The 13,872-nt window shown below is 41.9% G+C and overlaps 1 protein-coding gene across 1 annotated transcript; it reads right to left on the bottom strand.

Moving 5' to 3' along the window:
- Nucleotides 1-217: 217 nt before the first annotated feature.
- Nucleotides 218-13,489, bottom strand: C5H6orf62 (chromosome 5 C6orf62 homolog). Its single transcript, XM_075826559.1, has 5 exons — nucleotides 11,959-13,489; nucleotides 9,043-9,219; nucleotides 8,477-8,599; nucleotides 8,167-8,301; nucleotides 218-1,440 (listed from the first exon to the last, which is right to left on the bottom strand). The coding sequence occupies exons 1-5, from the start codon at nucleotides 12,085-12,087 to the stop codon at nucleotides 1,315-1,317; spliced, it is 690 nt and encodes a 229-aa protein (XP_075682674.1). The 5' UTR covers nucleotides 12,088-13,489; the 3' UTR covers nucleotides 218-1,314.
- Nucleotides 13,490-13,872: the final 383 nt, after the last annotated feature.

Genomic DNA, 13,872 nt, shown 5'->3' with positions numbered 1-13,872 from the left:
ATCAAAGCCTGAACAGTGTGGATACTTCAGTTAATGCGGACGACATAAGTGGTGTAATTTCTTCTTCTACACAAATCTTTAATTTCTTAACAATTGTAGAATATCCCTATTAACACTATAAAGTTCAGAGCAAACGGATTCACACAAATACTCAGTGTTATGGAAGGAACAAAGGCTCAGCATTCTCCTGCATGGCAGAAAGACTACAACATGGACACAGATTTAAGCTTGTTTATTTTAAATTTCAATTAAATCCAATTTCAAACAAAAGCTAGATACAAATTTAAACCAGGTAAGCACTAGTATTAGCCAACGGGAGCAGGCCTATACAAGTTTAATCAAAGAGGTACTGAAACCCTTTGAGCAAAGCTTTCTTTCAATACAATACAGTAGTCAACCTTATTTTCATTGCACAAAATAAAAATATCCTCCTCCAACTCCGCACGCTTCAACTTCCAATTACAGTTTGCAACTGCTTTGTAACTTAGTTTCCCGAACCCTCCATGGGTTTACGATTATAGAAGTATTACTTTATTCTACAAAAGTAATAACTGCACAAACACCAGCAGGTTTGTGTCTCATTTCCTCTATGCAGAACATGTGTTTTCCACAGTGCCCAAGTACTTCACATATATAATATAGCTACTGCAGACTTTTAGGCTATATTCATGTCAATGCACCCACAGTGGGAAATGCAGCAACTGGGAAAAAGAGATCAAAAATTTGAAGTGCCTCTACACTTTGTCTCACCCCTGCAATAAGAACGGAGGTATGAAAGCAAATGCTGAATAAACAGGATTTCTTCTTATAAATCTGTCTAAAGTCAGCCTTTATTTACTGCAGCAAATCCTTGCTTCATTGAAGCGATTCAGATAGTGCTTTTATACCGGTTACTTTCATATTTCACCCTTGCAACTGTAGTCTAACATTCTAAACTTTGTTAGGGGATATGACCAGTGCAAATGGGAAGACCACCAAAACAAATAATACCTTGTGCTTTCTGATACATTTGATTCAGTGTGCCAAAGTCCCATCATTTCACATTTTACAAGGCTAAAGCAAAGATGTTGCAGAACATCCTCTCTTTCACAAGGTCCATGCAAAGAAAAAAAAATTAAGAAAAAAGTAAAAAAAAAAAAAAAAAAAAAAAGTCCAGATACTAAAATGGTGAAGGAAAAAAAAAAAAAAAAGTCCAGCATGAAGGTTCACAACGTACAAGTGTTCTGAGCATGAGTCCATATTCTTCTTTAAATTGGAGAAGAAAAATAAAATTGTTGTGAATATCTGATCTTCCCAGTTTGACTGGTCACAACCTTACTCGGGCATGTATGGGCGAAGGTGATCCTCAATGGTGCCAACCGCCCAATGCGTGAGCTGTTCCTGTGGCAGGTAGAGGCAGATGCTGCATAACTTGAGGATTGTGGCTTTGCTTTTAGGAGTCTGCAGACAGGTAAAACATATACATTGTATCTTAAGATAAAGTAAATTAAGAAAGCTAGTAAACTAAAAACAATTCACTTCTACATCTGAAATTTAGTAAATGCCGCCACATGCTGTGTTCCTTCTCCAAAACATTCAGTGGTCCATCCTAAATTTGTATTTGAAGAACTTTTACTACAATACAAAAAATACTCGCTGTAGGAACTTCCGGGACCGGAGCCCCACATAGCTTATATAAACCACACATTAAAAATAAAGCACTATCTGATGGGAAAATACTAGAACTTAGGGCCTTGTTCACATCACGTTTTGCTATCCTGTTGAAACTAATTTTAATTTTATCTTTTTGCAAACGGATCCTGCAACAGATCTATAGGTTTATCATGGTGTAACTTGCAGCTCCTCATCTCCGAGAAGCCTGCTAAATACAGCTGGGGGTCGGAAAACATTCCAATCCCAGCTGTTTAACCATTTTAATCGCCACAGTCCATGACCGCAGCATGATCAAAGGGCATTCCCCCCTTTGATCTAGTCATCAGAAACCTGGTGATGTGATCAAAGACCAGGGAATCCCTCTGCAGTCAGACCTGGGGACCTAGAAAGGACCTCAGGGCTGTCTGTTCAGTTTGCCTGCTGTTAGGGCACACTATGTGCTGCCCTAACAGCAGCCTTGGTCAAAGTGACAGTATAATGTAGATAAATAGACTCCAAGCATATATTGGTTACAGGCTAGGTAAAGTTTAAAAGGCCAACTTCCCCCCATAATGTATCGGATAGACTGCTCCGTAGTATAGAGCCATACCGAAGAAAGAATAGAGCATATAGTCGGAGTATATAAGAATATATCAGTTTTATTATTACAAAATAACATACATTTTAAAACACATCATTCGAAGACTCTAGTACTATGGTACGTCATTCAGCACAGGAAGATATTATGTAACACAGACAAAATGGTGTATGCTGCAAAATTGTATATACTACCCACAGAGGTGATTATAATATATTACATCCATGTGGATTGTATACTGATCATCCGCAGTGTCCTCTCAGTTATATAAGCATGAAGGATACTATTAAGTCAGGAGAGAGTCACACCGGGAGGATCAGTAATGAGAGTAGTGAGCAGTTATAACAGTGCAGTCTTACCCATTGCAAAGGAAAGTAAGGGATATCGATACACGTCCGTGCTGAGTCGCCCACAGAAAAACCCCAACGTGCGTTTCGCTGTTCTTAATCGCTTCCTCAGGGGGTACATTCAACCCATAATGTGTGTGGTCCTTTTATAGTGTGTGCACATACCCCAGTGAATCCACATTATCGCCGAGACGGAAGTCGGCGCTTGTCCGATGACGCGACCGGAAGCAAGGCATGCCCCACATCCGGCCCCGCACGCTGGAGCGCACATCCGGAGTCCCAACGCGTGACGGGAGTTCCGGACATGCGCAGTGCATGCATCGAAGCCGAAGGGGGCAGGCACCGCCGCAAGCCGCACCACCGAGCAAGCGCACGTCATCAAGGAGGTAAGTGGGTTCTAACTTGGAGTAATTGAAATTCCAGGAATAGAGCATAGTAATGTTCATCATATTTAAGAAGTTCTGACAGCATAACAGTATAGCTGTAAGGCCAGTTTGGGTTATGGTCATCATTATTAATAGCATATGTGAATATACAGAATAAAAAACACGGGATGAATATTAAATAAAAAATAAATAGTAAATAAATAAATAAAGAGTGTTATATACAGCAAATACATACAGTATAAGAAACAGTATACAATCCACATGGATGTAATATATTATAATCACCTCTGTGGGTAGTATATACAATTTTGCGGCATACACCATTTCGTCTGTGTTACATAATATCTTCCTGTGCTGAATGACGTACCATAGTACTAGAGTCTTCGATTGATGTGTTTTTAAATGTATGTTATTTTGTAATAATAAAACTGATATATTCTTATATACTCCGACTATATGCTCTATTCTTTCTTCGGTATGACAGTATAATGTAGTAGCATACACTAATCCATTATAAGTAAAAAAATAAAGTTGTAAATAAAGTTATTCCTTGATGGGATTAAAAAAAAATAAAAAAAAATGAAGTCCCCAAAAAAATAAAGTCATTATTCTGCAGAAAATATATTCTGCCCCATACATAACAAAAACCCTACTCATTAAATATCTACATGACCGTAATATCCTGAACGTAATATCCTATTAGCGTCAAACATGAACGGGATAAAAAATAAACAAGGAAAACAATGCCGAGAATCGCTTTTTCCTATATTCATGCCGTAAAGATAAAAAAATTGCTACCCCCAAACTGCGGGGGAAAAAAGAAAAATATTCTCCTGCACAAAACAAGGCCTCATACAGCCACGTCAATGAAAAAATACAAAATAGAAGAGTTTTGGCTCCTAAAACTCAGAAGAAAAAAACTGAAAAATTTAGCTGGGTCATTATAGGGGTTATCCGGGGACCAAAATATATTATTGCAATGCAATTTTATGTGAAACTAAGTAAATTACCAATATACTTTTATTTACAATTCTGTACTAAATGGTGCAGTTCAAACCTTGTGAATTGTTCCTGGAAGCGCTGGAGCTTTTCTAATAATGACGACGCTCTGACACGGCCCCGCGTGACTGAGCTCTTGCTTCATGTGCTGTTCGTGAACATTAATGCAAGGGGCTGTCACGTTGCCTATTGCTTGAGTCCCGAGCAGAGCATCAACTAGCGTTTTGCTCAGAAATCCAGTACTGCTTCCGACGTCCATATTTGGTCAATTCAGGGGTTTCCTATCGCTGGAGTTCCCGAGCAGAGATCCGCTGATACTCTGCCTGGGGACTAAAGCACTTCTGCCAACGTCCCTTTCCATATATGGACAATGACGTCGGCAGCAGTACTTGAGTCGCCGAGCATCAGCTGATGATTTGCTTGAGAACTCTAGTGATAGGAAACCCCTAAAGTCACTGACCATATATGGACAGTGACGTCAGGAGCAGGGCTGGAGACACCGGGCAAAGCATCAGCTAGGTGATGCTCTGCTCGGGACTCAAGCAATAGGCATTGTGACAGCCCCTGAAGCAAGCCCTCAGTCATGTGGGGCCGTGTCAGAGCGTCATTATTAGAAAAGCTCCAGGACTTCCGTGAACAATTTACGAGGTTTGAACTGCACCATTTAGTACAGAATTTATATTAAAGTATATTAGTAAGTTACTTAGTCTCACATAAATATATTGTTGCAATGCAATTTTTAGTCCCGGATAACCCCTTTAAGGCCTTCAGGCCCGGTCATTAAGGGGTTAAAAAAAAAAACCTCAAGCTTCGTTTTTTTTTTGTAAAAACAAAAACCCGACGTTTCAACAGGATGGAAAAACATGTAAACCTAGTACCTGGTATTGTACTGAAAACTCGTGGGGCACACTTGGGAAATGAGCCATATCTACGTCAAATATTATGTACTTCCATTATAAATTGGTTGGGACGTTATTGCTTGTTTGTTTACCTACCAATCCGATGTCTAATTCTGTACTGCTAAAACTAAAAACGTACTTATTTTTTTTCGGGGGGGGGGGGGGGGGGGGGGCTACATACAGTCTAGAATAGCATAGGAAAATTCAACCAAAATTGTATATATATCTCAGATCAAAAGTATTGTGTTCACTTGTGTGAAATAGAAAAAATCCACCTGAATAAGAACGCTCAACTTATTTTAATTAGTATCCTCATTAAAACTAGGTTAAACCAGCCAATATTTTCCCAATAAAGTTTCAGGCTAACCAAGGAACGACCAAGAGAGTATCAACAGGAAGCGATAAATGTATCCAATTTAACACTTACCTATTTGCTCGTAATCACTTCTCTACCTAGAGTCAACAAAACATATATACTTTAACACTGCCTGGGACTAGTATTAGAAGTGCAACATCTCTTCCTATGACAAATCATCGAACACCTGACGCGTTTCTACATCCCTCTCTTATATGGATGTTTCCTCAGAGGTGTATAATAATTGACAGAGGGAGCTTGTCACAATTTTGTGTATATATTTTCTCAAGCTGCCTGTCATACAAATCTTATCACACACCACTGGTGTCAGACCGTGACACGCGTGGCAAGATGCCGGCTATTTGAAGCTAAATACATATTAAAGTATATATATGTCTTGTTGACTCTAGGTAGAGAAGAGATTAGGAATAAATAGGCAAGTGTTACATTGGAATCATTGATCGCTTCCTGTTGATACTCTCTTGGTCGTTCATTGGTTAGCCTGAAACTTTATATGGAAAATATTGGCTAGTTTAGCCCAGTTTTAATGAGAAAACTAATAAAACATACGAACATTCAGTTGATGTACTGATGTACCAATAAGCCTGGCTCTGCATGGCGACTAGAACAGAAAAAAGGTATAGCGCCCATCTCCTTATGTAGGAGATAGGGCACTTATGTGGTGACAGAGCCTCTTTAAACAGCAACTGTGACACCATTTGTGTGTGACTGGAGATTTTTAACCAGGGCTACGCTGTGACTTTGGCTGTGACACAGGTCGTGCGGCCAAAGATTGCGGTGTCGCCCTGCCTGCCTTTCAGGTAACGAAAGTCAATGTGGCCGCGTTACGAGCTGAGGGTTAAGGCGACAGTCAACACTGCCACAACTTTCATGACCTAAGATGCAGGCAGGGCGTCAGTGATCTGTGGCCGCATGACCGGTGTTAAAGCCAATGTCACAGCGTAGCCCTGGTTAAAAATCCCTCTCAAGTCACACACAAATGGTGTCACAGTTGCTATTTAAAGAGGCTCTGTCACCACATAAGTGCTTTATCTCCTACATACGGAGAAGGGCGCTATAATGTAGGTGACAGCAGTGCTTTTTATTTAGAAAAATTATCTATTTTTACCACGTTATTAGCGATTTTAGATTTATGCGAATGACTTTCTTAACCCCTTAGTGACCAGCCCATTTTAGGCCTTAATGACCAAGCTATTTTATTAGTTTTTCTATAGTCGCATTCAAAGAGCTATAACGTTTTTATTTTTTCGTCTACATAGCTGTATGAGGACTTGTTTTTTGCGGGATTAGTTGTGCTTTTTAATGGCACCATTTTTGGGTACATATAATTTTTATATTAACTTTTATTAACCTTTTTTGGGGGGGGGGGGGGGGGGGGGGGATTATAAAAAAAACCTGAAATTCCGCCATTGTTCTATGCGTTTTTAAATTGACGCCGTTCACTATGCGACGTAAATAACATGTTACCTTTATTCTATGGGTCGGTACGATTACGGCGATACCACATATGTAGAGTTTTTTTTATGTTTTACGACTTTTGCACAATAAAAACACTTTTGAACTAAAATTATTTGTTTTTGCATCATCGCTTTTCAAGAGCCGTAATTTTTTTATTTTTCCATCAATGTAGTGATTTTTTGGGCTTGTTTTCTGCGGGACAAGACGTAGTTTTGAATGGTACTGTTTTGGGGTACATGGGACTTATTGATTCATTTTTATTATGACTTTTTTGGGGGGCAATGGAAAAAAATTGCAATTTCGCCATAGTTTTTGGCGTTTTTTTTTTACGGTGTTCACTTTGCGGTTTAAATTACATATTAACTTTATTAATGGAGTCATTACGGTCGCGGCGATACCACATATGTGTACTTTTTTTTACACTTACTAAATAAAACCACTTTTTATGGAAAAAAATGGATTTATTTTTTTACTGTACTTTTTATTAATCATCTTTATTTCACTTTGATGACTGATTTTATTAGTCCCACTAGGGGACTTTACTGTGCGATGTTCCGATCGCTGCTATAATGCTCTGGTATACTTCGTATACCAGAGCATTATTGCCTGTCAGTGTAAATCTGACAGGCAATCTGTTAGGACGTGCCTCCGGCGCGTCCTAACAGGCATATGTCCAGGGCAGACCTGGGGGCTTTTATCAGTCCCCCGGCTGCCATGACACCCCATCGGAGACCCGCGATTGCATTCGCGGGCCGCCGATGGGTGAGAGAGGGAGCGCACTCCCTCTGTAAACAAAGTTAAATGCCGCGGTCGCTATTGACGGCGGCATTTAACGGGTTACACGGCCGCGATCGAAGTAAACTTCGATCGCGGGCGTTGGAGCAGGAGCTCAGCTGTCATCAGACAGCAGAGCCCCGGCTCCTGCCTGCACGGGAGACCCATGCAGGACTTAGACTAGGCTGACGTGAAAAGGCGTCAGCCTAGCCTAAAGCCCAGTAGTGAATCACGTTAAAAGGCGTATTAGTGGTCACTAAGGGGTTAATGGACAACTGGGCGTTGTGGAGAGAAGTGTATGATACTGACAAATCAGCGTCATACACTTCTCTCCCTTCACTCAACGCATAGTGACACTGCGTTGTTCACTATGTGCTGACTTATACTGACATATTAACGTTACTGAAGTGTCTTCACAGTGAATAGACATCACCTCCAGCCAGGACGGGATGTCTATTCACAATCCCGAAACTTCGGTAACGTTTCTGTGGTACTTACAGCAGAGCAAAGCGTAAGCTCACTGTAACTTGTCATTTAATAGATTGTTTTTCTAAATAAAAAGCACTGCTGTCACCTACATTATAGCGCCCCTCACCTTATGTAAGAGATAGGCCACTTATAATGTGGTGACAGAGCCTCTTTAAGCGGCCGTGCTATATAAAGCCTGTGCGTAGCTTCAGCCTAAAGAAACACTTACCTGCAAGTGCTGTCTATCTATGAAGAGGAACACCGACTGGCTAGGGTTGTTCAGAACAACTCCAGTCTTGTCATTCCGGCTAAGTACATGCAGAAGATGTTTTTCATAGTCACCATGATGAAATTCAAACTTGGCCTAACAGAAAAATGTAAGATTGAAGATTGTTAATAAGAACAAACTGGTATCAGATAGCTTTGCTGAAGTTCCACATATGCTTTCAAACAGAACTACTCCTGTATAAAATATTCAAAGCCCTTTATTGCATTTTCTACTAAACAGAACATAGTACAATTCAGTAAAATATACTTGCCAAAACAGGCCTGTAGGGCTCCTCTGATCCCTTCCATCTCGAAAACAGAAGACAATCAATCTTCTCTATATCATTTCGAGGCCAAAGAATAAAGTCCATCTCTTGAGTACACCCAATTACATCCTGTAATATAGAGACATCAAAAGGGTTACTTTATTCATAAACATGTTATTTCTTCTGGGGCAACACAACAAATCCTGGTAACACTGAAGACCGAATCATTCAGATCCTAGTCTTGGTTTCCCACCAAGAAGGCAGATTGGAGCTTTAAATAAACTTATAAAACACTTTAAAGGATAAACCTAGCAGGGCGATGGGATTTTGTGGCATACATTTTTTAGATCAGTTAGGCGTCACGCACACAGCCGCAGTTCTGCAGCCGTATACTACTCGCAATTGCGGATAGTATAGAATGCAAGCTTTCCTATGGGCCAATCCACACAATCATGGCTTCCACGCTCCGTGCATTGCCCGGTCCGCAAAAAATAAAATAAAACAGGACAGAGAGAGACAGAGACAGAGGTAAAAACAGAAGACAAGTGTAAAGTTACAAGACCCTGCGTTACCCTGCGCATTGACTGGTAGCGAGGTGCATGAAGCTGTACTATATCCTTCTGCAGAAGCTCAAGGGAACTTTCCAAGGAATAGCTGGAATCCCGCACACCTTTCAGGATATTTTCCTCATAATTATTAGTCATAACAGGTATAACGTCAGCCACTTCAAAGAGAGCCGACTTCTTTTTCTACACGGGAAAAGATAAAAATAAAATTATAATTAGCATTAGATGCCACTAAGTACAATTACCCAAAAACCAGTAAAGACTAAGACATCTTCATGGAAATAAAACGAATGGGATGTTACTACATTATTCAGCATAGTAACAAAAAAAGCGCACACTTCTGAAATCTGTTCATCCCATAGAAACATAAAATTTCTACATTATTTAGGGGGTAAGTGGTATGAACAGAGCCCAAGACATTTATTCCCAAACAGACAGGATTTTTCTTTTAATGTAATCTACTAAATGCTCTACATACGCCACTTTCAAAAACTAACTCTGGCAGGGTGGTGCCCACCTGCTATTCCCTCACCCCTCCCACCTTATCTGTTGCGCCCAGCTGCAGAGACCCGGTACAGCGTAGTAACCCCTGCCACAGAAAATAAAAAGTTCATCTTTGCCACAAGGAACAGTCAGGAACAGTTTGGCTATACATTTTCTATATGGTGCAGCAGATGTTGTATTGCATCACTTCGGTCAGATTCCCAATAAAGAAATAAACAGGCAGAGTAACGAGGAAAGACTATTACTCCGACTGCCATGGCCTCAATGGGGGGGGGTGTCAGCTAAAGGACCCCCACCATTTTGTAACACTTAATACTGGCCAAGAAAATGTGTAACGGATTCAATATATTCTCAAACGTAACTTATGTAAATGTCATTTCTAGTTTGCCTGATATGACGTAGGCTGTGTTCACACTGGCAACTTTAGGTTTCTGTATGTTCTGGTATTTTCGACAACTAGAATACTAGTCCGCAGAGCTATGCTTATCGTCACAAAATACTAGAACCGCAATAGAAACCCAATATAATGGGGTCCTTCAGAATTCCCTAGAATCCACCTGAAAACTGAGTCAGCCAGCCATCATGGCTCAGTTATGGAAGCCATGAGGCTAGTGTGTAAGACCAGATACAATAAGCAGTTATTGTTGATCAGTTTCCATTGTGTAACACCAATTGTCAAGCTACAATCTACGCTGAACAGACAAACAACAATGACTGACCCGGCAACACCAAAACAGCTTGTGATGCTGCCATAGGGATGGGTTAAACCACTGAAAATGATGGTCTAAACCATTTCGTGCGGCCCCAGATAAGCCTGTCCAGAAAGTCACTGCTGGTAAAAGGACAGCCGCAGAGAGCAGTGTGCAGAAATTAGACAGCAGCTCCGATCATAGACATCAGTGCAGTTCTGGAGTATCTCCCATGTCAGAGGAGGGGAGCCCTGCAGAGCCTAAGGCCTGTTTACATTGCATGATTGGGGGAATGGAACGTAAAAGTGCCCAGCAAACAGTAGATACACGGGCAAATGTTAGCCCTTGATTGCGGCCCTTGAGAAAGGTACAACCCAACAACGCGGCCTTCAAATAAATAAAAGATGCTGTATTAATGCAGTACATAGATGACTCACGTTCTGAGCTTAGATTCTGACGTGGAAGGATGCAGGGGGGATACCAGGATGCCCCTACCTGGAAGCTCAGACCCAACTCCTGCATGTAGTAGGTCATTTGCATAGTTTAAAGATTCCTTGATATGTGGCTTATTTTAACTAAAAAATGTGATTTCTTAATTCTTACAGGTTTTCAGGTCCTCTTTAAATGCTGTAAAATCCTAGAATTCCATTTAAAAAGCAACGGCATCAATTTACACAGAAATGTATTCCAGGGAATAAAACACCTACAAGGCCTACTTCAGGTTTTTGCAGGCAGAAAAAAAAAAAAAAAAAAAAATCAGCCTCAAAATTCCTGTAGGAATTTGAGACAGATTTTGAATTGCCAGCGTTGTTTGAATGCTTTTTTTTTTGCACCTGGTCGTTGAATCTAATGCAAGAACTGCAGTAAAAAAAAAAACCTTAGAAACAAGCGCCACGGGTTTTTACTGCCTTCTACTATTGATTTCAACGGGAGATCAGAGGCATAAACCGTTCGAAGAAAGAGCAAGCCGGTTGTTTGTTGTTTTTTTTTTGCACGAGTGGCCAGAAGCTGCTCAGGAAAAAAAAAACAAAAAACGCCTCTGCCTCCCAATTCAAGAAGCTCTGTCACCAGATTATCAAATCCATATCTCCTATTGAATGTGATCGGCGCTGCAATGTAGATAAAAGCAAAGTTGTTGTTTTTTGTTTTTTAAAACGATCATTTTTGCCCAAGTTATGAGCAATTTTATATTTATGCAAATGAGATTTTCAATGGACAACTGGGCGTGTTTTCTCGTTTTACCAACTGGGTGTGTATTGTGTTTTTACCATCTGGGTGTGTATTGTGTTTTTACCATCTGGGTGTTGTGAATAGAAGTGTATGACGCTGATGAATCAGCATCATGCACTTCTCATCGCTCCCACCCAGCTTATTTCCCTGCAGACACACAGCGTGACGTCACCCACAGGTCCTTCAACCTTGTTGTCGGACAGAGAAGATACATGGGCTCCAGCTAGGAGTTTGCTATGCTTACCTGCACATTGGGCTGATCACCAATATGGCTAGAACAGTACACACAACTGTTCCAGCAAGACTACTAAGTCATGTAAGGAAACATCACTGCATATGTAGACAGGTAGGATTCCATGAAAGCCCAATGACACCCCCTCCCCCCCGGGAGCCATATCGGCAGTCACCCAGCTTTCCCCAGACACAGATGGACAGCTGAATGACTAGTTTTGCAGATATACCTGCTCTTTACTTCAGATAGGATTCCAGGCTGTTTTACCTGATCTTTGAACACAAATGCGATGTACATCTTGAAGTCAAACTGGTCAGCTAGAGACTCTTTCTTCTTCCTTAGCTGAGATCGCAGTCTGTTCAGAGCCTGCTTCTTCCGAGAGTTGGGGTCACCCATTTTTATACCGCCGCCGGTGCAAAGGCCTATGAAACTTCTTAATTTGTCGCTAATTTCGGGTAATTTTTGTTCACGTAAGACAAGTCAACAGAAACAAGCTATGCTACCTCCTTCGAGTGACGCCGTCAGGTCAACGCAACCTAAACCACTACTTAGGCAATATGTGACAGGCCTGTCATACTACCAGGGTCAAGAAACGGAGCTGCTGTACAACCATGACAGGAAGTAGGCTATTTTCTGATAAAACTAAAAGAGGCATTATATCCTATACATGAACAAAACCAGTAACTGAAAAATGTTAGGGGCCCAATGATGAAAAAAATATAAAGATGTCTCCTGCGGTCAGCCTATACCATAAAATCAAAAGCCATCCTGCATAGGCCTGCTTGTTAGGCCTCCCTGCTCACAAAAAGAGAAACTAAGATTGCTCAGCCAGCCCCAAGACTGCATTGTATGGAGAAGAGATGACGTCACTGTACTTCAAGAGAACCCCGTGTCTTCCTATTACCTCTACAGTGCAAATACAGCTAGATATATTACTTATCCGTCTGACAGGTGGGGTGTTCACAGCACAGGTCGAGTCGCCCCAAAATACCGGGCTTAAGGGCAGAGAAGAAGCCCATGTGGAAGTTCAGCCGACACCCCATAGGGAGGAACACCATGATGCCGGAGCACAGGGAAGGGGACGTGCGCTAAGGATGACCTGTCACTAGCGTAGTGTATGAGCTGCCTAGATGAAGGGTCAACGGTAAGGAGTACAGGCAGTCATGTCGCGATCAGATGCGACACAAAAAAAAATAATAAGTCGTATGACTGGGATAGTGCGCCTAGACGGCCGATCAACACTGGGGAGGAGATTACAACTAGGTCAGGAGGGGGCTATCTGGTGTCCTAGCCACGCCGACTACCTGTCATGTCTGCTGGAGGCTGAATGCTGGTGTCAGGATGCCGGATCAGCTGTCTCTTCGGGGGGAGGCTGGCGGTGGTGAGGGTAACAACTCCAGGGGGATCCATGTCAAGAAAACACCAAGGACCCCAACGGACCCCTCTGCTTGTGAGCTGCAGTGCTCAGCGGGTTGTACACCCTATTCCACCCCGACCCACCCATACTCCGGACCGGGGGTCTCGCTGTGAGAGGGGAAGGAGGCGGCAGAAAGAGGGAGAGGCGGAGCAGACGAAGGCCTCGATAGCAGGCAGTCCTTTAACACCTCAATAGGAGAAGTACAAAACCTAGGGAAAACCCCAGCCCGTCTCGGTTTACGAAGAAGGCAGCGCGAACATGCAGCCTGAAGAGCGGGATTGGCTTCGCCACAGCCCGGGAGCTGTACACAAACACCCTGCACAACACACAGAAGGAGAAGATGGCCGCCGCTGCGTCACCTCCTGCCTTCTCCCGCCAGGGATCCTCTGGGTGATACCATTACAACGCAGAAGAATGTAAATATAGCCCGTGGACGCATTTATCTAACGCGTTACTGCACTTGTCCAACTTCATTCTAAAAGACACATAAAATCTTTCGTTTTATATGACGCCACAGTCAGCATCCCCCAAAAAATAGCAACAAACCTTCTCGCAATTGTGACACCCCTTCACAAATGGTAGCGCCCACATTGGAGATTCCTATGTTCTGCATAGAACGGCTGGTGACGTATTTTCACATGACATATCGGGAAAGCTCGTTAGCGTAGGTTTTCACTAAACTTTATTAATATGGAAGCAGAAAACAACCGAAAATATAGAGGCGTCTGGAGCTACTTTTAGGCTATGTTCACACGGAGTATTTT

Source organism: Rhinoderma darwinii, chromosome 5 (assembly GCF_050947455.1).
Source record: "Rhinoderma darwinii isolate aRhiDar2 chromosome 5, aRhiDar2.hap1, whole genome shotgun sequence".
In the NCBI taxonomy this organism is placed as follows: Eukaryota; Metazoa; Chordata; class Amphibia; order Anura; family Rhinodermatidae; genus Rhinoderma; species Rhinoderma darwinii.
The sequence above is the reverse complement of the archived record's forward strand: the minus strand, read 5'-3'. Positions and strand labels throughout refer to the sequence as shown.

Coding starts and splice junctions, on each gene's coding strand:
- C5H6orf62 (XM_075826559.1), bottom strand. CDS start 12,087: ATGGGTGACCCCAACTCTCGGAAGAAGCAGGCTCTGAACAGACTGCGA. Junction 8,600..9,042: donor GCTACCAGTCAATGCGCAGG/GTAACGCAGGGT, acceptor TCTATATTACAG/GATGTAATTGGGTGTACTCA. Junction 8,302..8,476: donor AGCCCTACAGGCCTGTTTTG/GCAAGTATATTT, acceptor TTTTTCTGTTAG/GCCAAGTTTGAATTTCATCA.